The sequence below is a fragment of the Gavia stellata genome, chromosome 1 (assembly GCF_030936135.1).
Source record: "Gavia stellata isolate bGavSte3 chromosome 1, bGavSte3.hap2, whole genome shotgun sequence".
In the NCBI taxonomy this organism is placed as follows: Eukaryota; Metazoa; Chordata; class Aves; order Gaviiformes; family Gaviidae; genus Gavia; species Gavia stellata.
The window spans coordinates 20,256,878-20,279,715 of record NC_082594.1 but is presented as its reverse complement, the minus strand read 5'-3'; the positions used below and the strand labels follow the sequence as shown (position 1 = coordinate 20,279,715).

The 22,838-nt window shown below is 40.1% G+C and overlaps 1 protein-coding gene across 3 annotated transcripts in view; it reads left to right on the top strand.

Moving 5' to 3' along the window:
- The first annotated feature begins 442 nt into the window (after positions 1 to 442).
- The window catches only part of LATS2 (large tumor suppressor kinase 2), a 46,504-nt gene continuing 24,108 nt past the window's right edge, over positions 443 to 22,838 (top strand). For 2 of the 3 annotated variants that reach the window (XM_059818153.1, XM_059818162.1), the window contains exon 1: positions 492 to 951. In XM_059818153.1, the coding sequence (XP_059674136.1) occupies positions 613 to 951 (339 nt within the window). In that variant the 5' untranslated portion in view covers positions 492 to 612. Of the gene's footprint in view, positions 952 to 22,838 lie in introns of all 3 variants that reach the window. The other variant, XM_059818169.1, reaches the window with a different exon arrangement.

Genomic DNA, 22,838 nt, shown 5'->3' with positions numbered 1-22,838 from the left:
GGGGCAAAAACATTTCATGAGCATACTCTTCCCTAATTATGAAACAGGATAGGCTTGTGTAGGATTTGGTTATGCAATTGGGTGGGAAACTTGCTGCAGTTAGGTACTGTAAACTTCTTAAATCTTGTAGTTTAAGGGGTTTATTTTTATTTATTTTAAAAATGAAACTTTAAAGAAAAGTGGATTATTTATTGATTAAGTTGAGAAAGCCTTTTGGAATCCTATTCTTGAAAACAGATAAAGTGAAAATCATTAAAGGGAATCCAGGTGGGACAGTTTAATAGGTTAAACTGATTCATTGTTGTGTTGTCCCTTCAGAGGCATTTACAATATCAACTTAATTGCATGTACTCTCTATTTTCTTTTGTTCCAGACACTGTCAGTCTGCAAAATGATGATTCCAAGGATTTTAATTTTCTGTAGGAAACATGAAGATTGTGAATTGAAGTAAAACTTTGGCAGAAATTTCTTGAGAATTTTGCCTTTTTCTCTTCAAAGGATTATGTTTACAAGAAATTGATACCATCAAGTGACACTTTTTTTCAAAATAAAGTAATTTTAAAAAGTCTGAGAATAAAGCTGTATATATGCTCAGAGAAAACTGGATTAACAATGAGGCCAAAGACTTTTCCTGCTACGACATATTCTGGAAACAGCAGACAAAGGTTACAAGAGATTCGAGAAGGCTTAAAGCAACCATCCAAATCTTCAGGTCAGGGACTACCTATTGGACCAAGCAGTGAAACTCCTCTGGACCCTAAGATTTTAATAGGGAAGGATGCTGCAAGGCAGCAGCAGATGAGACAAACGCCCAAGTTTGGACCGTATCAGAAAGCTCTGCGAGAAATTAGATATTCTTTGCTGCCTTTTGCTAATGAGTCGAGCACTACAGCAGCTGTTGAAGTAAATAGGCAGATGCTTCAGGAACTGGTGAATGCAGGTTGCGATCAGGTACGTATGGGTTTGGAGGGGGGATTGTCACTGCCTTCAAAATGAGTTTATACTCAGGACTGCAGAAAGGATTTTGATGGAAGTTATCAAGCTTGCTCGTTGGTAGAATCCACTGATTATTCTGGCAGTTGTGTTGCTGTATGACTAGCAGAGTAGATGGACTTGCTGTTGAGAGACATGCCTAACATGGGGTTAATTCTTGGTAAAGACGGTCATGGTGACCTCTAGGATTCTCTTATGATTTCTCCAGTTGATGTGTAAGGCTGAATAGGGTAGCTTGTTTTCTTTTTTTTTTTTTCTTCTTTTTGTTCCCCCTCAATACTGGAACAAGCCTTAGCTGTGAGTATTAGGGTGGACTTTTGTTAAGCACATCTAAACTCAGTTCACTGTCAGAAGCAACTAGAAGAGATGACAGAGACAGTATATGGTCTTTGAAGAAGCTCACTTGCTGTTTGCCAGAAGCAGGTGGAACTGGCTGGACGTTGAGCAAGCAGCAGTGGTGGGGCGCACACCTTTTCTTCCTCACCTTCTCTGCTTCTATCTAGAGGTGGTAGCCCTGTTTCAATAAGAGACTTGACACAGAGATGCTTGCTTTTGTCATTCTGAGATTGATGCTAGAACATAGTCTTAATTCAAAGACCGTTCACCTGGTGCAGAACATGGTCTTTTTTTGAGCTGCATTCATCTTGCATGTGCTTCCAGTGTTGGTATTGACTTTCACCGCTGTCCAGGAATAGCTAAAAATTTTGCTTTTTAGAGATGAAGTGCTGTTTTGGGTTCAGATTATGACTGTTGCAGAAACAACTTTTTTCACATGTGATTGCATGGCAGTTGTTGACAAGCTGAAATGTTTCCATTTATAGTCCCTGATATAAATCGGAGAGATTTAAAACCGAAGTGCTTTCAGTGGTATTTCCTTGATTTCAAAGCTTAACCTCCATTCACTCATGGCAGAGTGTGAGTCTCTTGAGTCTCCTAGACCATATTCAGAATCTATATAACAAAACTAACATCAGGCATTATTGTAAACAGTCTGCATTTCTCTGGAGCTGTATAGACATTAATTAGTGCTGTTTCTGTACCAAAGAGTTTATTCTATGTGAGAGAATCAGAGCTAGAATAGGTTGCAAATCCACTGAGAAGTGCTACAGTACAACTAAGCACTTCCTAGTCCAGTGAACCAAGGTGCTGTACTGAATTATTTCACTGGAGGAACCAAGGATTTTCTCTGATCTTAAGCATGCCATGAAAACACAGTGTTTTTTAGAACTCTACCCTCTAAACTTCCCTGGCTGTTTAGGATGAGAACACTCCTTGTGCGTATGAGCCAAGGTTAAATGAGCACAGCTGGATTCTGGATTGGAAATCTGCATTTGGTAGGTTACATGAACAAATCGTTGACACACAGAACAGGCTTGTTGGACTGAAATCTGGGAAAGTACTTTGAGTACACTACAGCACAGAAATGTTAAGCCAGTGTATAAACCAGAAATACCTGAGCACCTGTTAAAATGTCTTGGTATTAAAGGCAGTGTAATGCACTATATATATAAAGTTTTTAATATCTTTAGCTATTTCAACTTCAGCATTTGCACAATGGTATTGCTTCTTACCGAGCACTGAGAATGAGCTCATTTCTGACTCTGATGTGGAGAGTTTTGCTACCTCCTTAAATTTGGCTGCACATTTTTTGGGTTTTGTTTTGTGGTGTTTTTTTTTTTCTCCCCTCACTGGCCATGATCCTTCCATCCTCACATTTAGCTTTTCTCCCTAGCTGTGATTGTTGCCTGGAGACAGCATTATTGGGCCTATCCCTTAGGTGTGTTTGGTGTTCAAACCTAAGCATAAACAGAATCACATTTGGCTAGAGTCCAGATAGGGGTTCCAAAACTGGAGTCTTGTGGCTAAAAATGCTGGGTTTCCTAATATGGGTCCTGGCCACATGAAGGTTGGGTGTCCTGGAGGGTTGTGAATGAATGGAGCTTCTTGAGATGGTGTGAATGGTATCTGGCCCTGAGGACAGCATGGTGTAGGGTGACAGACTTGATTACTGCCTCTAGATTCTTCCTTTCCTCTAGATTCTTCCTTTCCTCCTGGTGCCTGAGCTGTTTTGAATCAAATGCTGTGTCAGAGCATGATGTGTAGTAAATCGGCCATCCCGAGCTACCCTGTCCCTGCTTGTGAATCAAAGCTTTTAAATGCCTACCACGTGGACATCTTTCGTAGGCAGCTAACAGATCTCTGATTTAACAGAGAAGTGAAGTCAGCTTCAGTTTCTTTGGGGATGGTTTTATTTACTTCTGGACTCGGTGCTAGTGTGAGGTTGGTAAATGAGCATTAAAGCCCCCCCTCCCTCTGTCTTAAATGCCAGGAGGAAATGTTAGAGGTTAAGTATTTCAGTGCATGACTAGCTAACGGTCTACTTGAGCCTTCCCTTACAGCAAACCTGCAGAGTACAAGATCTTGCACCTCCTGATCCTGCTTCGTGGTACACTAATCAGCTGTTTAATGGCTTCAAGTGTCCTGAATTTGGCTATTTGTCATAAGAAGCTCTAATCACGGGCGTTCTAGAAACTTGTGAAGAATGAGTAGATATAGCTATAACATTATTCAGTTTGATCTTATGTGAAGTCCGTTTTCAAGTTGGATTTAGGTTGATGCTTTTTAGTGTTGCAGGTGGAACACCAGAAAGTAATACTAACCTTCTGGGTAATCTGTTCTGGTGGACACCATGCAAGGATCGGGGTTCTTCTTCAGTCTGTTTATTGGGCTACAATAAGGATTTTTGGAAGGGTGAAGGGGAACAGTGACGATTAAGAAGGAAGTAGTATAACTTGTAGAGGCTGGAGAAAGGGTACTTGGATTTATTATTACTATTATTAGCTTCACTCATCTAGCATATCCGTAGCATGGTTAGATTTTAACAACAACCATTTTACATACTACGAGAGATGTTGCCTATTAGGTAACATAAAGGTAGGGTTTGTAGCTTCTTGTTCTGCCTGAGTGACTCTTAAGTTTTAAGATGAAATTGGAATTGTTTTAATTAAATAAAAAGGAAACTTCATAACATTTTATTACTTTATTCTTTCTCTGTGAAAGACCCACACAGACAGGAAATTGGTTATAAGCTGGTTGGTAAACTTAACAAGTATATACAATGCAGTGTAATTCATGAAGTAAATACAAAATTATTGTATCTTTCAGTTACAGTCATCACAGGTGTTAATGTGAAAACGTGGGTTTTTTTTTTAAATTGATTAGGAAGTTGCCAGTGTCCTTTTAAATGACCCATGTTCTTTCACAAAGATTGCTTTTCAGCCATTGTGTAGCTTATGATTTTGTAGTGAAATCTGGCACCCAAAACTTAATGGGGACTTTGCTGTTGACCTGAAAGAAGCCAGGATTACACGCTTTTTTTAAAGATATACAAAACAAAATTACGCACATAATTAGTCATAGTTCTTCTCAAACAAATGGAGTAACTTGTCTGTTGTTTGCTTAAGTCATCTTTTCAACAGTAATTATTGAGCAAGTCTCAATCAAAAATAATTAGTGCAGCATAAATTGTTTTGAAACTTGTAGAACATGACTGCAAAAGGCCGGACCTTTTTTGTTGGAAAAGCTTGACGCCAAAAGCACTGCTAATATACTGCTCTTTAGTAAATAAACCTTGGGCGTGGAAGTGTAACTTGCAGTCACTGCAGAGGGACAAGAGCATGGAGCGTCTGTCCTGTGGACTGGTAAACCGCTGGAATCACCTGGGGCAACTGGATGGCGTTTGGGGTGTGGTGGTAAATACAGCTGCTGTTGTGGATTGAATTTTTCTAATGAATAGATGCAATTGAGCAAATGATCAGTGACATTCCAGCAACCTGAATGGGCTGTACTGTACTTACTGTACTTTCTTAGAGCATAACAGCCACTGACATTGTAATGTAGAGTGGGCTGCAGCAGTTCTAGATGAGCTGTGGAATGTTACACACTTGTCACTTTTTTTCCCTCGCAAGCAAACTTCTTTTCTTTTTTCTTTGAGCAGGGGTGCCTTTTCTGGGTGAAGATTTCTAGACATAGTTTGTTTGGGCAGCTGTTTTTAAGAAAAGATGATGTTTTAGGATTTTTTACAGGCTATGTACCTCCAGTAACATGCATCATGCACTATACAGTCAATAATTATGTGAATATGTGAAGCAGGGAAGTCTATATGCTTCATTTTTTCCAGCGGCTTTTATAAATAGCTCTGTAATAAAACATGTACACCCCACCTGTGCCAATATCAGAACATTCCGAAGGGGAAGATCTGTCCTTTGGACACTAGTGTCTTTCAAGGAACTGGAATGGTGTTTGTGGGTACTGTAATGTGTCTAAGAATATCAAGCTGACCATCTTGTCATCTGTGTTACACTGAGTTCATGGAATTCACTTGGTAGAAGTGGGGTGGTTTTGGTTTTGTTGTGGGTTTTTTTAAATTCTCCTTCTTGCATTCCAGGGTTCTTTTGATCTCTTCATCATGGATTACATCCTTTATATTTAACCTATTTGGTAAAGATTCTACCCTGATTTGGGAACTACCGCTTGATTTTGGAAAACTTTGAGAATGGGAAATACAGTATTTATCTCCATTTGAACAAATATTTGCACTTCTTTAAGTGAGGGGAAATTCTGCTATCCAAGTAGAGCTTGGGCAGAAAGTCCTTTTTGTTTTGCACGTGGAATTAGTATTCTGGTTTTTTAATTTTCTCTGTAGGGTTTTAGGTCATGCTTGTTCACATATAATCCGTGTGCCACCTGGCAGTGTGTTACTGAGCAGTATGACTTCTCATCCTGTTGTCGGAGCAATGAGAGGAAGCAGATACAATGCAAAGTTTTGATTTGGTAACACACAATGCATGGCTGGAGTTCTTGTTGTAGTAAAATATCTGTTGTGATGTATTTGTTAAGAGGACAAGTCTAAAAAGACAGCTTGCCTTCAAGGTGAAGGGCAGCAAATTTTGTAATAGCCCTGAGCAAATGGGGGAATTAATTTCGTAACATTGGCCTGTCCTGTAACAAAATTTTGTCTTCTGCTTGGGTAAACTTTACCTGTGTTAAGAGTTCTGCTTTCCCAGCAATTTACCAAAGCCTCCAGGATGAACATCTTAGTCATCTTCTGGGTGTTTTGGGTCCAAATTGTTTTGTTAATGAAAAATGACTAAAGAATGAGCTGTTACAAGATTGCCTATGTTATTCTGTGGGACATATGTTAAAGGTGGTTTTCTAGGTTGGACTTGATGATCTTACAGGTCTTTTCCAACCTTAGTGATTCTGTGATTCTGGTGGCAAGAGTCATTAAAAGCTATGTTGCAGGTCAGGAGGAAATAAGTGTTCTTGGGTTACAAGGAGAAAAAGGAGGCCTTCAAATGAGGGCACTCATTGCTGAATGCAGGAGAAAGGTTTTATTTTAGCAACAGAAGTAGATTTGATAATTCAGGCCAACTGTCTCTTGTGTGTTCGTTTGCCTCCCTCATTTTAAGGTAAATTGTTCACTCTGTCTTACCTTTGCTAGATGTGTTCAAAACTTGTTTCATAACCTTTTTCTATACTTTCTCTCTTTTCTTTCTAACCTCCCTTTTTAGTTTCAGTCGTCTTCCTCATTTCTGAGAAGTTTCCAGTATCATCCAGTGTTCTTCCATCAAAGCATGTAAGGGAATGTGTTTTTTCATCAATATGCCTGAAGTTAGCCCCTTAAGTAATTTTAGTTTTTAGCTGCTTCAGAAAAAGTCAGTCATAGCTTTCCAGGGGCTGAAAGCAAGAGGCAAGGACTGCTCTTGAGCTCATAGCTGCTGACACCTCTCTCTTCTATCCCGTTTCTCTTGTCTCCAGTCTTTCTGTGTTGCTGTCACTTCTTCATGACACTGTCTTAGTGAAGATACTTAAATCCTCTGTGTTGTGACGCAGTTCCTGCAGTATATTTGGGAAGGTGCTCTTGGCTTTGTTCTGTGTGAGTGTGGCTTAGAATATGCTCTTGTCCTGCAGAAGGGAGAAAAAGAATTTTGTCTTTTCCCTTGCATTTTTACGGTGATGGAAATACTCCTTGGCAGTAGTAGGTGATTGCATGTGCTCCTTCACATGACAAGATGTGGCTTCTGGGCAGCAATAGGCACTGAACAAGACTGCAGTATGTTTTAAACTCTGCCCTTTATTCTTGTTAGTCTGCTTTCTTCTTTGGTAGACTATAGAGTAAATTGCAACTTGGTAGTAGGATTATGTTTGAAATGACAGAAGAAGAATCAGATGCCAGACTTCAACTGCAGATAAGTGTGACTCTTGAGTTATGTTAAACTAATGCTTCCCTATTCCTCATGTCGGATAATAGTTCTAGAAGCTTGGTAGTTAATATAAAAGCCTAAAATTATATATTGATGTAACAAGGTGCAGGATTAACTTGCATTGGATACTTAAATTGTATTTATTAAAATTTAATTGCCAGGAGAAAGTTGAGCTATACTTTAATAAAAAAGGAAATGGCTTCATCACAGTCACTAAAAATTCTGCATAAGCATTAACTTCAGTCTCTGAATAAAAAAAAGCTCTTCTGACCAGAAGTAAAGATTGCCATTATTATAACAGGAAGTTGATATCACAATAGTAGTAGGGTGTAACTGTTCATTTTGCATTTTTTGTTGTTCTCAGACTAAATCTTTGCTGTTCTTTTCAGTTTGTATCTGAGAGGAACTGATGTGATTTTATGGTGAGACTGAAAAATAGCATCTCTGCATTGGGGGAGGGAGGGTGGTGTATGTGTATTTTTTTTGTTGTTGTGGGTTGTTTTCTTATCAAACAAATGGAATTACACTTTTAAACTTAGAGAGATTTCAGTAGAAGGGCTGGATGCAAGGCTTTTGCATGCTACAGTCTTTAGAGGTAATCCAAGACGTGCATTTGGAACTCATTTAATTCAACCTAGGAATGCTTTTCGGATAGTTGCTAAACTAAATAAAAGCTTATGTTAAAGCTGCTAATTGAATATCAGTAGAATGCAAACAAAAGCCCATGACTACTTCTCATGTGATATACAGGTATGTGCCATACTTGTGTGGAGTGACTTTTTATCTTTTTTTTTTTTTTGCTAAAGCATGGCCAGATATACAGAGTAACTACAATGGCAGTCATTTTTCCTCACTCTTTTTTTCGTGCTGTACCCACAGGAAAAATTATTTTGCAGACATTTTGAAATTAGTTGATCAGTAGAACTGAAACTAAGTTAACAGGAAGATAAAAAAAAGGAGAATTTAATCTGTACCCATGGAGAAATACTAATAGTGTCACCAGGTACATGAGCTTATAGTAATTTAAATTACAAGAGTGTAGCCAGGCGTTCGATTGCATGATATAATCTGATAAACTGAAGGGAACTAAATTACTTTTTCTTCCATTTTATTTATAAAATATCATTGCCAGATATTGTCATATTTGCCCAAGGACAGAGTGAAGTTACTGTGACTGCATGTTCTGAAAGCGTGGTAGTATTACAACAGTGTGTCTGTTTTCTGGAAATATTCAAGATGCTGGCCGAATTCTTACCAGACTACTGTCGGAAGGAGAAACAGTGACCAGTATGGTCATGCTCAGGAGGCAGGGCGTGAGGATTACACTGCTGTTGCTCTGAAGGTGAATGGTTATGTGCTACAAAATGCAGCAGAAGTTCTTTTTGGTTGTGAAGTTGATTATGTCACTGTCGAGCAGAACACAGCTTGTTGGTGCTCCCTTGGGCCCAGCGTTCAAATCCCGCTCAGCAGCTGCCTGTGGTGGTGGTGACTCCTATATAATGTCCATGTCCCATGTGTGTTGTCCGTGTATCCCCCTACCGTACCATAAAATAACCTACCATGAATTGAGCTCCAGTACGTATATTCTTTCTTCCTTGGGTACTGGCTGTCTCTGTGACTTAAAAATGCATGTATGCAATGCTATCTAAAATAGGCAAGGAGAGACATGAAAGAGACCTTCAAGCTGAATTTTTTTGGTGACGGCAGCTGCTGTTTTTCTCATTTGTTGGGTATGTCCATTCATTCCCCACCATGCCCTTTTTTTTTTTTTTTTTTAAAATCTCTCTTAACGAACAGTTGGGCGGGCCCAGGTTTTCCTTTATTTCACTTAGGAAAGAATTCTGGCTGGATTGCAAACTGCCTCACTATGGATATAGCTACTCTAGAGTAGATGTTTTACAATCAAGTAGGGCTGGAACAAAAACAGTTCGCACTAGTAAAGTAAGCAAACAGACAAGGTGTCTGTCCCTCCTAAAGCTACAGATGTTTGTGTTAATTTGGGCCTTATCCTTACATAAGTCATGTGTATAGCATGTGAAATACATTCCACTTTTTTCACTGTTTCTGCTTATGTGCATAACGTAATTGTGAGTGCAGCTTAGATCTGGCATTTTTATGTTGCTTGGAGCTGAGGCTTAGAAATAAGGACTAGCATTTTCCACTCCAGGTTTTCATAATTCCCTAGCTTTTTGGAAAAAAAAATAATTAAATTTAAAAATGCCTCTGATTACCAAAATAGAGGCTGAAGTTGCTGAGCCATTGTGGTCTTTGGCATTACCCTACCCTAACATAGCAACAGCAAGCTCGTGTTGTTCAGACTTTAGAGGGATCCCAATTTCCCATCTTCAGAAGATGCTTAAATAAAAGCCTGGTGAAAGTCAACCTCTTGCTGTCTGCCTGCTCTACACATCTGCTGCTGGTCACCCAAAATACTGTTGGTGCTGGAATATGTTCAACTTCATGTTTCTTGGCAGCTGATGTGTCTTCCCTGATACCACATGGCTTCTGCTGAGGTGGTTCTGTCAGGTCTGATCTTGATGGGGTCACCCAGCTGTGGTTGCAGCACAGAAAAACTGGTATTGTTCTAATGGTCTTGTCCTGCCATCTGGACTGTCACTGGCAGTTCACAAGAAACTTCTCATATACAAATTGACATGCAGAAATTAGGTTTCACCCAGGAGATGGATGTGCACATATATGTATTATGACAACTGCAGTGTTTGCATGGTACCAGCTGTTTGTGAAGAATTTAATCCATAGGATTTGGTACTCCACTGAAGATCTCTTTTTCAGTCTAAGTAAACAAGATTCTAATGTATGAGGTTGTGTTCTGCTTCCCTGCAGTGCAAGAGATGGATTTTTCCTGATGAGAAACTTGTGTTCTTTATTTTAACTGAATCCAAGCAATTAAAGGTATTTCCCCAGGGAGGCAAAGGATGAAGAGAACAGGAGAGGATATGAAAATACTTCTAAAAAAAAATTATTTCTAGGTCAGTTAATTTTCAGAAGGCTGAAGCCAAAGAATGCTGTGTACCTGTAACTTTGTGAATCAGGTAACAGCTATGGCAAGGGCAGTCTGTGAAAACAACTGTGTTCTGTGCTGCTTTGTCTTTAATTGTCATCAGTGTATGTGTGCATATGTGAAACTGTTCCGGTAACACATATTATCTTCTATGCATTTAGAGAAATATAAACACAATGTAAAAGGGAAAATGTTGAGATTTAAGTGTAGATTACTTAAAATGACCAAGCATTTTGCAATGGTTTTCTGTATCTTTCGTTACTCTAATGCATGATTTATAAATTACTCATTTCAGCCAAAGCATGCAAAGATGCAGTGTATTACTCCTCATGTACATAAAATGCTAGAAAGATGACTGCTGGTACTAGGTGATAATATAGTGAAGTTCTTGCCCTTCAAAGAGATTGACTTCAGTAGGACAACTAGCAGTGTAAAATTACTCCTGCATAAGTCTTTATATGGTTAGGTTTGGATTTTATCCACCATTTATGAATCTGTTAGATGTGGGTTATTTCAAAAGAGAAGTAAATGTCAGCACAGACTCGGAGATCATCATTGCTGCTCTGCAGCTTCCTTCTCTCCCTGTTTGTTTTGTTCCTCCACTGTATCAACTCTTAATATCTTCAAGGATATTCAAATCTATACCTTCCTTTACTTGTTGTCCTATTGCATTGTTTTTTCTGCTTCATTGGTTTGAATGACTAATATTCAACATCTCCTAAATGCTTTTCTCCATGTGCCTCTGAATACCCTAAATTATTTTTTTAATAATTGCAAACTACTAAGAAAGAACTCTTCTATAGACTTCAATCTTACTTTTTAGATTTGATGTGACATCTTAAAGAATTATAGATGCAACTGTAATGTGACTTTGACAGCATATCCCATGTATTTTCATTTCTGCATCTTTTCTTCCATTCAGTGTCAGGACTCCATAGTCTGTACTTAAATTAGCCACCTCTCTCTTTTGTGCTTTTTTCCAGCTTTGCCACAGTCACTATGTTCGTTCCACCGTCCTGCCAGATGTCAGCCTGATAAAGGTGCATAAAATGTAATTTAATCAATGTAACTGGGACCTTGGAAATACTAATATGTGCAGGGTATCCTGGTTTACAAAACCAGAAAATATCTCTGGCTGTCCCAATTAAAAATATAAAAAGTTGTGGCCACATGACAGAAGTCTTTGAATCAAGACAAATCCACTCCATATTGGGCTCTTTTTGTCCTGGCTTCAAATGAGTGCTGAATAACTTTCTCCAGAGACGTGCATTCCACTGTGCTGGAGCCTGTTTTTTCTGATTGTCCAGCACAGTATCTTGACTGTGCTTTTAGATGATTCCCTGATTGCCTGTGTAATGTCTGCTGCCCAGACATGGTACTGACCAGCTGGCTGTGTGCTGGAGCAGGGTGGAATTCCTCTTTCTTTCAAGTGCTCCAGCAGTTGCTATGGTGGAAACACACTTCTATCTCCTTCCTGTGATCATTTCTTGCACCTTGGCCATCCCTCCCATTCTGAAAATCTTTTTATTATGTTCTCTGATGCAAGCACTAAGTTCATTGAGTGCTTTCTTGAAGTTGTGTTATGAAGAACCTATGAAACATGTGTGGTGTTGCAGTCATGCAAATGGTGGAGAGAAGATGTTGGTGCAGTGCTCAACAGTGCAAATCGAAGACTTAGAGCCTAGAAAGTGTTCACAAGCAGGCAAAAGTCACCAATCTCTGCCAGGGCACATGGCAAGCCAGCTCCCCATAATACAAAAGCAGGACCTCACTGGGAAGTGCCAGCAAATTCAAAAGCAAGCCACAAGAATTTTCATTTGCGTTGGTGTGCCTCTCCCCGCCCCCCATCTCTCTGTTTACTGAGAAGTGAGCCTTCAGGGTTTTTAGCCACATGAAAGTAACCTAGAAAAAGTATTTTTCAGTACTACTTTGGTTCTGTAAAACCTGTAACAGATCAGTTCCACTTTTCCAGGAACTTCCCTGTTCCTAAGCATTAGAAACTGCTGGAGGTTGAGAACTTGCTGTTGCAGGCCCTACTATACACTTATGCAGAATTGGGTGCTCAGATTTACTGCCAGGGAGAAGCTGTTGCCTCCTGAGCTTGGAACACCTCTGCTCAGGAGGCAGAGGAGAGTCTGAGCTGCAGCACAGTCTGTGGCAGAGCTCTGGTGCTGGAGGCAGAGTTCCCTTCTCCCAGATTCCTGGAAAGGTCAGAACGTCCTGCTATGTGTTCAGCATCTCCAGAAACACTATTTTGGGCAAATAGCAGCGCTACATGTTCAACAGGATTCCTTGGTTTTTTTGCAAAGAGCCATTTTCTTCCTCTTGTCTCGTGGAGGAGGGTTTGTGCTCCCACACTCTCCACTGTCTACTGGAGTTTTAACTCAGTCATCACCCTGCCCTACATGGGCCAAACATTAGCAGCCGTAGCATTAGCACAGCATGTAGGGGAGGCCAGTTATCTTACTTTCAGCTATGCATGAAACTGCCTTCTCTTCCTCTCTCCCATTACCTTGAAATAGGACCATTGCCCAGCACTAGATAAAACCCTGAGTCAAACTAGCAGGGCACCATCAACCTTTCTTGCACACGAAGTTTTGAGTCCATGAATTTGGGGAAAACCCTGCCACTAGACCACAGATCGGGTTTGTTTTGCCATTTTCACATAGTAGTTTTGTGGTTTCCCAGTCTGGGAAGAGGCTCAATGGAACTAATTTTTACTTTCCCCTCTCCCTTTTTCTTTTTTTTTTTTTGACTCTCAGATTGTGGCAGCTAATGGATAGAGGAGGTATTACTACTGAGGTTTAAACTCTGACAGGAAAGTGATAACTGACAGTCATGAGGGCAAATGGGAAGCATAACAAGGATGAAGCCCCTGCTAAAAAGCGGGAACTGGAGTGTGAGCAGAGAGGATTATGTTTGGCATTTACCTGGGGAGGAGGGCAATCACATCCCAGAGCTGGTAGTGCTAAGTTCAGCCATTAGTAATAAACTGGTTGTTTTAACTGGAGGAACATTGGTGCTAATGAAGTATATGCCTTGAAAATTGGATGTAGTTTTTGAGGATGAAAATCCTAATCATGCACACTGAAGTGCTCTTTTGGACTCTAAGTCCCCAAGCCGCCTGCATGACTGAAGCCAGCGTATGTTCAGCAAGGGCTTGCACTCGGGCATGAGGAAAGTCGTTTTCTTCAGCTCTGCAGCGTGGAAGAAACAGCAGCCTGAGTCTGGACTGCACCCTGCGCACCAGGGAAAGCAGCATGGGGTTCCCAGCAGTGCCCCCCAACAGTGAGTGCCGGCTGCTTGCTCTAGCTGGCAGGCACTGCAGAGGGGGAGAGGCATCTTCCCCAGTTTCCCAGCCTATTGAATTTAAAAGCTCCAGGTTGGCTTGCTTTCCTCCTCCCCCCTTTCCTCTTTTCAGTGTTCTTGTGTGCTTGCTGTCTAAAGTCATGCTTAACCCCTCATCCTGCCCACATCCTCTGCTCACAAGGCTTAATTGCTTTTTGTACTTTTAGGTAACACCCTTCTCTATTCTAGAAGCCTGGCTTCTAGGCTTGTTGCAATGGCTGTTCCTGCTTTTGGAAAAAGAAAGGATTTGCTTTTCATGTAAAAATAGCTTTATTATTTCCATATGCGAGTAGCAATCAGGACAGGCATATTTCCAGGTCAGCCTGGAGATGGGTTGGATAGTAAAACTCTCTGTTCCAAAAATGGGCTGGAACCGGCAACAGTTCTTGATGTGTTGAGCAAAGCTAACTGGCGTGGAGAGAAGTGGGATCCCTTTTTTGGGTGCACATGCAACATGCTGGTATTCTTCTGCTATGGAGGGAAGCCAAGCATTGATGTAATGAACACTTTACTCTGTTAAGTACTTATGTTAGTTCTACAGTTTTCTCATGATCATGTTCTTTTGATAACTGTAGACATGGGTTTTGAGTAAAAGATTATAAAGGAAAGTAAAAGATTATAAAGGGCATAGTCTGTAACTACAAGTGCTTAGAGTATCTGAGTAGGAGGAATATTTGCAGAAGCAGTCTGTATTATTTCACAAGATTGTGCTCAGTTGGGTACTGAGTAAATAAACAGTAAATGTGCAAATCTTGGATAATGTTGCTCTATGCTTGTTTAGATAGTCCAGCTGTACTTTGGATTTTGTTCTTTATGGTAGCAGTCTTGTGAATCTTCTGGCTTGTTGCCATGTATTTCTAGATTTATATGAACATGATGTGGATCTTTTTCATCTTCGTATTTTGCTAGTTCATATTTTTACTTCCTTCAGGCATGTTTTAGAGGTCTCTTTAAGGCTTTTAAAAACTAGTCAGCTTGAATTTTCACTTTATCTTCACAAAAGTCACTACAGATGTAAGAAAAAAGTGCAGAAGGGCAATTACAGGCAGCATTAAAAATGTTCCTTCAGAACAGAAAAGCAGATTTAACATGAATTAAAAACTCAGCTCTGTTTCAGAGTTGCAAAAGCTCTTTTATTCACCGGAGAACTGTTAAAGCTAGAAATTTTTGGCATAGTATCGGTCAGGGAAGCGTGACAAAGTGCAGTGGAATGCACTGAACTGCGATCCAGCTTGTAGTGGTATATGACTTTAGTGCATGGAGCATTGCAGGAAGTGCTGGGGGGGGTGGGGAGGCCTTTTCATTTCATCAGCTACTGAGTAACAGTGTTCTTCCTCAGACCCCACCTGCAACAACAGAGGGTCCCTTGGATGCTTGGGTCAGAAGACAAAATGTGAAGAGCCTGCACAATCTGAGTTTCTGGTAGAACTTGGCTCTGTTCTCTGAGCACTGCTGTGCAGAGTGTGGTGAGATGGGAAAGCTGGGAAGAGTAGTGTTTGGTATTGCAGATCAACTGTGTATATCTAGACTGGGACCATATCCCCAGCCCCACCATGCTGGAAGATGAAGGTTCTTGGGCTGAAATTCTGTCCTTATTGAAATTAGCAGTAAAATTTCTATTGATTACATCAGGCCAGAGCTTTGCTGCGTATTGTGAGCAGTAAGAGTCCTCCTGTTCCGCCAGTACACAGATATGCTGAATCCATTTAATATCAGTAGCTTGGATTTCAGATTACATGGACAGTTAAATGCAGCTATATGTTATAATTAATAATTAGTTAAGATATTCCTGTAATTTGAAGCATACCTGGTATTTTCCTTCTTTCTTCTCTAAATTATGATGTTGGCATCCACAGAGTTTTCCAAGCATTTGTAATGACATTATAAGAAAACATGATTGTACCTTTCCTGGCAGAACACGATCTTTGGTCTATGACTTGCGTGTTAGAAATTGGGAAAAGCTTGGTGTGGTATGGATCATGTTACCAGTGTAAATTGCTAACAATAGTTTTACTGTTCACCTTGGGTTTCACATTTGCATTGCTCCGTTATAGCCATAATCAAATATAAAGCCACTGTTATACTGGCATTGCGGTAAAGCTGTGTGGTGCAACATCGTTGCAAAAAATAAGGGCTCTGCCCAAGAAGACATTACAACCTGAATTGATGTTTCTAGGGTAGAGATGTAGGAAGGCTGCAATACAGAGAAGATAAAAGGATAATGATATTTAGTGTTTTTATTGTTTGCATAGATATCTGTCATTCATACTGTCTGCTCACTTAATGGTCTTCAAGAGGAGAGCTTGAGGTTTTATTGAAAATGTGGGTAAATGTTCAGAGCAGGAGTAAATGAGTAGTCAGCTGGTGGGATGTCCCAGCCCATGTGCATCAGGTTGGAAAGAATGCCAAAGTTGCTTGGCAGACAGATCGCTGAGATGAGAGCATTGTAATACTCATTGAAAGCTCATTTGCCATTTAGGATATAGATCCTATTTAAGATGTAGGCTGTCAGATTATTACAGGTTAGGGTACTTCTACCTTAGATTCTTAACTCTACCCTTTTGCAGAGACGAGCTGAAAGTTGAACACTGACTATTAAAATTGATATACAAAAATCATTATAGTCATTCAAGTAATGGGCTGCATGTAGAACTACTATGACTATATTAATGTTTTCTTTGCATGGCAGTACTTCAGATAGCTCTAGCATCTCAGATACTGCATGTTCAGGAACATATATCCTACAAATTTAAGTTGTGGAAAAAAATTGCCTAAATTCAGGTTTTTATACATACTTCTGTATGTGTGTATATGTACATATACTTGTAAGCTTGTTTATTGTTGGCCTCTGTGGTTAGTCTCTGAAGGTGGTGGCAGGTATTGGAAAGCTTGATTAAAAATAATTAATCATAATGTCGACAATTTTAAGAGCTGATGGATGCCTTTGAGAAAAGGAATAGACAGTTACAATGCTTGTTGCAGGAAGAGAATGTTGACCTTGGAAGCAGAGTGTCTTCTTGAACCCTGCTGTTCAGGAATCATTGCATCTGTAACGCTGCATCTCACAGCATTATCCAAGGCAGTGTGCACACAGATGGGAGCCCAAGTAAGATGCACACACAGTAGAAGTGAGGAAAGGGCGTTTCTCTGGAGCTGTAGAAATTACTCCAAGATGACCTCTCGGAGTTTACTGGTGTAGCATGAACTTGATCATCAAAATACAGAGACTGTCTCCATGTATCATTACCATGGAGGCTTCGTTTTGTTTTGGCCTTGGCATGCTCAAAGAGTATGAACACAGATCTTCTCATGAACCTGCAGTGTGGTGTGATGCAATGACATCTGTTTAACAGTACTTGGCAACATGTATACAGGTTAGGAACCAGTAGGAGTACTGTCTCCACCCAATTCTCATAGGGGAAATTTAGGAACTTGGAACTTGATTGCCTAACCAGACATGTATCCCTACCTTTGGCAGCTTTTTTGAACAGGTGTGTAGAAACTATATTTTCTCACTTCATCCAGAAACTGAGACATTCACTGGTGCACTACTGCACATTGTTGAGTCTTAGTTTCTGGGACTCTGTATTATGAAGTCTCCCTTCCGTGCCATGTAGCGTTGTGCTTGTTACTTGCTAGTGTTATCCTGTCAAAGCACTGGCCAGGTTTCATTCTGCATCTGAAATATTCGAGAAGACTTTTGCCCAGCATGATTTTGCTGTAGACCTCACTTTTAAGAGTATATTTTCTCAAGGAAGAAAAGTTATTACTTGTCTCTTACTGGTTTCTTAATATTTTGCACCCTTAAAGATCTCAGAAGAAACGTTGCTGTCTCTGAATATTATTCATGCAGCTGAGCATGTGCTGTAATAATAATAGTGAAGCCTGAAAAACAATTGCCATTTGTTCTCCTATCAAGTAACATGGGTTGAGAGCATTGGAAAACAACAGTCCCCTAAAAGTTTGAGTAAAGGCTTGAAGGAGGGAGGTGAGGAACGTTCATCCACTGCCAGGATTACTGGGAACTCGTAAGCAAATGTGTCAACACTGGGTGACTTGATCAAGGGAACAGTTTCTTGACTTGCTTGAGCCTTCTCAAGCTTCCTCCTCAGGCTTTAAATGTGGAGGAAGGATGAGGGGAATCATGTCCTCTGCTCCGCTTTCCTCCCTCTCATTTGTTTCAGTCTAATCAAGTTCAGACTCTTTAGAGTTCAAAATACTATATTTTCCTAAGAAATATAGTTGTTATGGAATAGATCCAATATCTTCTAGAGTCAGTGCTACAGGGTTTTTATTGGCTTGATACAGTGAGATTTTTTTTTTCCTCCTGTGGTTTAAAATTACTTGTCTAACATGTTGATTTATAGCCTGTCATGTAAGACTGTTTCCCCTTGGCTAAAGCTTTTTAAGATGATCAAATGTATTTCTGAAAAATGTCCTGTTGTTGCCTTGAAATATTAGGTGATAACTGCAAAAGTAAGAGAGGGATTAGCTTGTTAAACCTAATATGACACCAAGACACAAAATACTTCAATTAAAAACTTTCTTAAGGCAGCATAGAGGAAAAAAGAAGAAAAACCTTATGGTCTGAGATATCACAAGCATATTCCATTCACTTGGGAAGTTTGTAGGTTGGTGTGAAGGAAGGAGAGAAGAGTCCAGGGCTAGGGCTTCAGGAGAGCAGCTTTCTGTGGTGCTTGCCAGAGCCATCCGTTTTCCTGCTCGTCCTCCCTGTTTCATTCCTGCAAGCTGTGCCAGCACAGTGTTTGCAGAGCTGAGCGGTGACTGATCAGGGAGCTGATCCAGCTTAAAAAGAAGTTTTTGGGGGTGGTGGGAGGGACACGAGCACAACTGGGGGGAATGCCAAGGGTCACAGAAAGGAACAGAGAAGTTCAGAGCGGTGGCAGCTCCCTTGGATGTTAACCATCAGAGGAAATGCTGAGAGAAAGCTCAGCCTGCACTCACGTGCTGTCCGCCTTCCAGCTGTGCTCCAGAGACAGCCATCTGCTCAGTGCTATCTCTTCTTACTGCTCCTCTCACCCAGGTCTTACTGCCTCACTGAGCTGCTGCTGGAGTTAACCCTAGCTCACTTGAGTCAAAACGAGCTGAGTTAACTTCAACAGCTAAATCGGGTCTGTGCTAACTCAGCTGTCTCTAGCGACAAGCAGACCGCAGTATGGTCAGGCAAGAGGGAAGCAGGTGATACCTCGAGCACAGGGAGCCGTGACAGGCAGCCAGGAACAAGGTGGGAGTAGTTTTCTGCGGACACACTTGCAGCTGGAAGATAATATGTGAATACTAAGTTACGAATGCTGAAAGTAGTGGTATGGTCATTTTTCATGTTGCTGTGGCTGATTTCATTGATGGTTAATGGCAGGTTCATGAGGAGATACTAATGTTAAGGGGATGGCATTGAGGAGGATCTTGCAAGAGGATTTCTTTTCTTACAACTACCTAAAAGGCATATCACAGCCTTTGCATGTAAATGGAGTGGAGCGAGAAAGATGCTTCTTCAGTACTGTGTGTCTTGACTATTAAAGTGTGCCACTTGGCCAGTAGCCAACAGAAATAACATCGAGGTGAACTAAGTACAGATACTGCTAAGGAAATACCAGATTAAAAAAAAGACAATTTAAGAGGGATATTGTGGAAACCTAGAAAGAACTGGTTTTATACTTCCAAAAGATACTTCTGAAAAGATTTATGCAATAAAAGCAAAGCTGGATGACTGTATTCCTTTCAGGTGTTCTGTTCAATGTTACTAATATTTCCCCCCTACTTTTCCACGTTTAACTGGACTTGGGTGTCTGTGTGTAAGATTCCTCTAGAACATCAATCACTGTGTTACCAACGGGCTTTATTTTTATTTATTTATTTATTTATACACTTCTCTATTTCACTGAGCACAGAAAAGGGGCGGTTGTGTGAAGCATTACCAAGGAGCAGAAGCAGTCAGTTTTGGGGACCTCGGTGGGCATTTCTCCCTCCCCCTAGCAGCTCCTGAGCTTAGGAAGATGCAGCTGCTCTCTGTTTGCCTCTCCATGGAATCTTGTCCCGGTCAGCTATGTGCTAAGAATGTGAATAATTTTGCTGCGGCTGCTTTACATGTAAAAAGCCTGACCTCAAGATATTTTATCCAGCAGGGGTTTTTTCTTTCTCTTTTTCTTTGTTGCCTCTAGCACTGATAGAGCTGAGAGTTTTATCTTGCAACTGCAGAAAGCTGCAGTGACTAGCAGTCATATAAAGCGTTTAGTACAAAGGGGTATTTTTGTAGTCTTAAAAATCATTTAGTGGCAGTCAATGATGTTTAGCAATTCTTACTTTTGGACCTGTAGTTATACATGTGTGTTTGATAGAGTTAATGAAACTAAGCACTGCATGGAGACTTCTGGAAAATGTCTAATGAGATCCCTAGTGCTGCAGAGTTTGAGTATATGGTATTACAAGGTTGAGCATATTGATTTTAAAATGTTAAAAGTTGACTGCCTTTTTATATTTTTGAATGAGAATTTAAAAAATTTGTTGGCATATTTGAATTTTATTAATTGTAATGCTATCTTTCTTTTCTTAAAAATAATAAGTTGTCTTGCCCACCACACTTGCATTCTGCATGTGTGTTTATGTGTCTGTACTGAAAAATATTAGGAATCTCAAGATAAAACCCAGATGTTTCTTCAGTCACGTGAGATGTGCTGCGTTGGACTGTGAGGCTGAGAGAGAAGTAGCCTTCATTTGTCTCACAATAGAGCTATATTTCTCGGATATTTTTTTTTTTCTTTTTGACTGTGCATTACTGCTTGATGTCAGTTGGGGTCCCATTGTGGTATAAATCCTCAAAGGAGCGAGCAATTCAGTGGTAATACATTCCAAACAGATATCCTGGAGGTTTTATAGTTCTATTAAAGTACTCCCCAAAGAAAAATTAAGGGGAACAAAACTCTCCTAAACTTCTAAAGGCCATATCAGGAATATGCTTGAACCTTGTTTGGAAAATTATGTTAGTATTTGACCTTGAATATGAATGGATGACTTAATTTTATGGTCTTTACTTGAATTTTTCTTACCTTGGAGAAGAGGTTTTAAAACAACACTTGAAAGTTCTAGTGGTTTAAAACTGAAAAAACCCATATAAAGTTGCAAGAAAAGGAGGAGAGAGGAGTACCACTCTTTAAATGTTAAAGTCTTGTGAAATATAAGAAAAATTCTAATGCCTTAAGTAGGCAGCACTCAGTAAAAATGACAGAGGCACTTTTAACAGGGATAGATGCAAAACTCAATTTGTAGAGTTGGGTATGGAGAAATGCAATAAACATTACTAAAGCATTGCAAATTTGCAGCACCGTGTGACTTTCTGGGGAACAGCTGACTTTGGCAGCACAAAAAGCTCTTCCAGTCTTTGACACAATTCTTTTCTGTGCTTTGGGGCTTTATTCCTGGACAGCAAACCTCATAACTCATCTTGCTGAATCTGAATACCTAGTTTACAAGTCCCTTTTATTGAAAGAAATAATTTGCAAGCTCTGTGAATATTTGTAAAAATCCTCTTTTATACATAACTCAATATGTATGTATTTTTATAATAGAAAGAAGAGCAATGGAAGCACTCATCTTAGTGTTTGTGGCCACTGAAAAGAAATGCTTTGATACACGAATAACATTACTGTAAATGTAATGCCAGCCAAATGCATTTTTGGTTAATACGTGAGCAATAAAATCGGTAAACACATCACTTGTTGCTAATGAAGAGGAATAAGCTTATCATGAAACATTCACTGAACTGCTATTCTATCCAGCTTGATTTACTTGCCCTGATAGGGTAAGAAACTGCTGTCTCAAAAAAAAACCAAAAAACAAACGGGGGGGGGGGGGGGATGTGGGTGCTAGTAGGAATGAGTCACGCTATCCTTCTGACAGCTCAGTGTGTGAAAAGAGGGTCTGGAGGAGAGCAGGAATGGCCTGCCATTCTTGCAGCAAATGTGCCCTGGTTAGTAATAAGTGTAAAATACTAAGACTGCAAAACATCCCACCTGAGAGAAAGAACCTGAAAGAACCCGATTCCAAGAGATTACTTAAAAGAGTTTATATAGTGCTTTTTAAATGGCAGCTGGTCTTTGCACAGCAAGGTGTTGCTTTTGCTGGAACTGGCATCTTAATATATTTAGTCATTTAAGATGCATTATGTCAGGAGTAGGTTGTTTTTTGGTTTTGTTTTTTTAAGATTGCACACCTTGAGTGTAGGGACACTCACTTGGACCCCCAGAGAACAGAGTAGCAGATGCCATTTTTTATTCACGACTGGATTTCATGCATGAGGATCCCAGTACACAACTGGAAATTATACTAGAGTGCCTTTCTTAAAACAACAGTGCTGTTCTGCAGTGTGGTGCACCTTTCTTTCAAGGTTGGGTCCAATTCTGCCTCAATTTTGAAGGTGACTTCTGTGCAAAGTTCTTTACCATGTTCTGTGTGTTGAGAGTTTGTGAGATTTTAGTGGAATCAATAAATTCCTGAAGCTAAGAATTTTTCCCCAGGAACTTGTATTGGTTCTTTGCTGGGTGCTGCAGTGTATTAATAGTCTCAAATTGCCCTTTAATACTTGTATTGGTATTAATGTCAGCACTATTGGCCAAATTTGCCTGTTTCATTAGGCTGAGCCAGACGAGGGCAGAAGTGGAGTTAAGGACAAATTACTCTGGCTGAAGTCTGCCTGTTCTCTTGGGTGGGAAAACTTTCTGATTGCATTGGTGAAATGCACAGCACTTCTGATGGTTTCAATACACCTAATGAAGAAGTGATAGGAGAACACTTACTGTTGTTCTTGTCTTTTCAAGCTGAATTCTGTCTTTAAATTGAGTTTCTGGATCCATTGTTGCTTTCTGGATGTAAATCATACCAATCCAGAGGAAGGTTTCAAACCAAATGGTGACTGAGTATTTGACGATTCTTGCCCCATGTGTATCTTCCTCCTACTTATAAAGGCTGTAACACCTGATATTGTCTGCTAATAGCTTTTGGCAGACCCTGCTACTCAGTGCTGCTGCTGCTTTTTGCTGTTAGGATAAAGAAAGTAGAGAACAGGGAGATGGGAGGTGTTGCATTCAGGACTTCAGCAACTTGAATCAAAACACAGAGGCTTGGTAACAAGCTCTCCACTGGCTTGCACTTCTCTGCCCTGTACAAAGGATTTGATTTGGAGGACCAAATGGGTG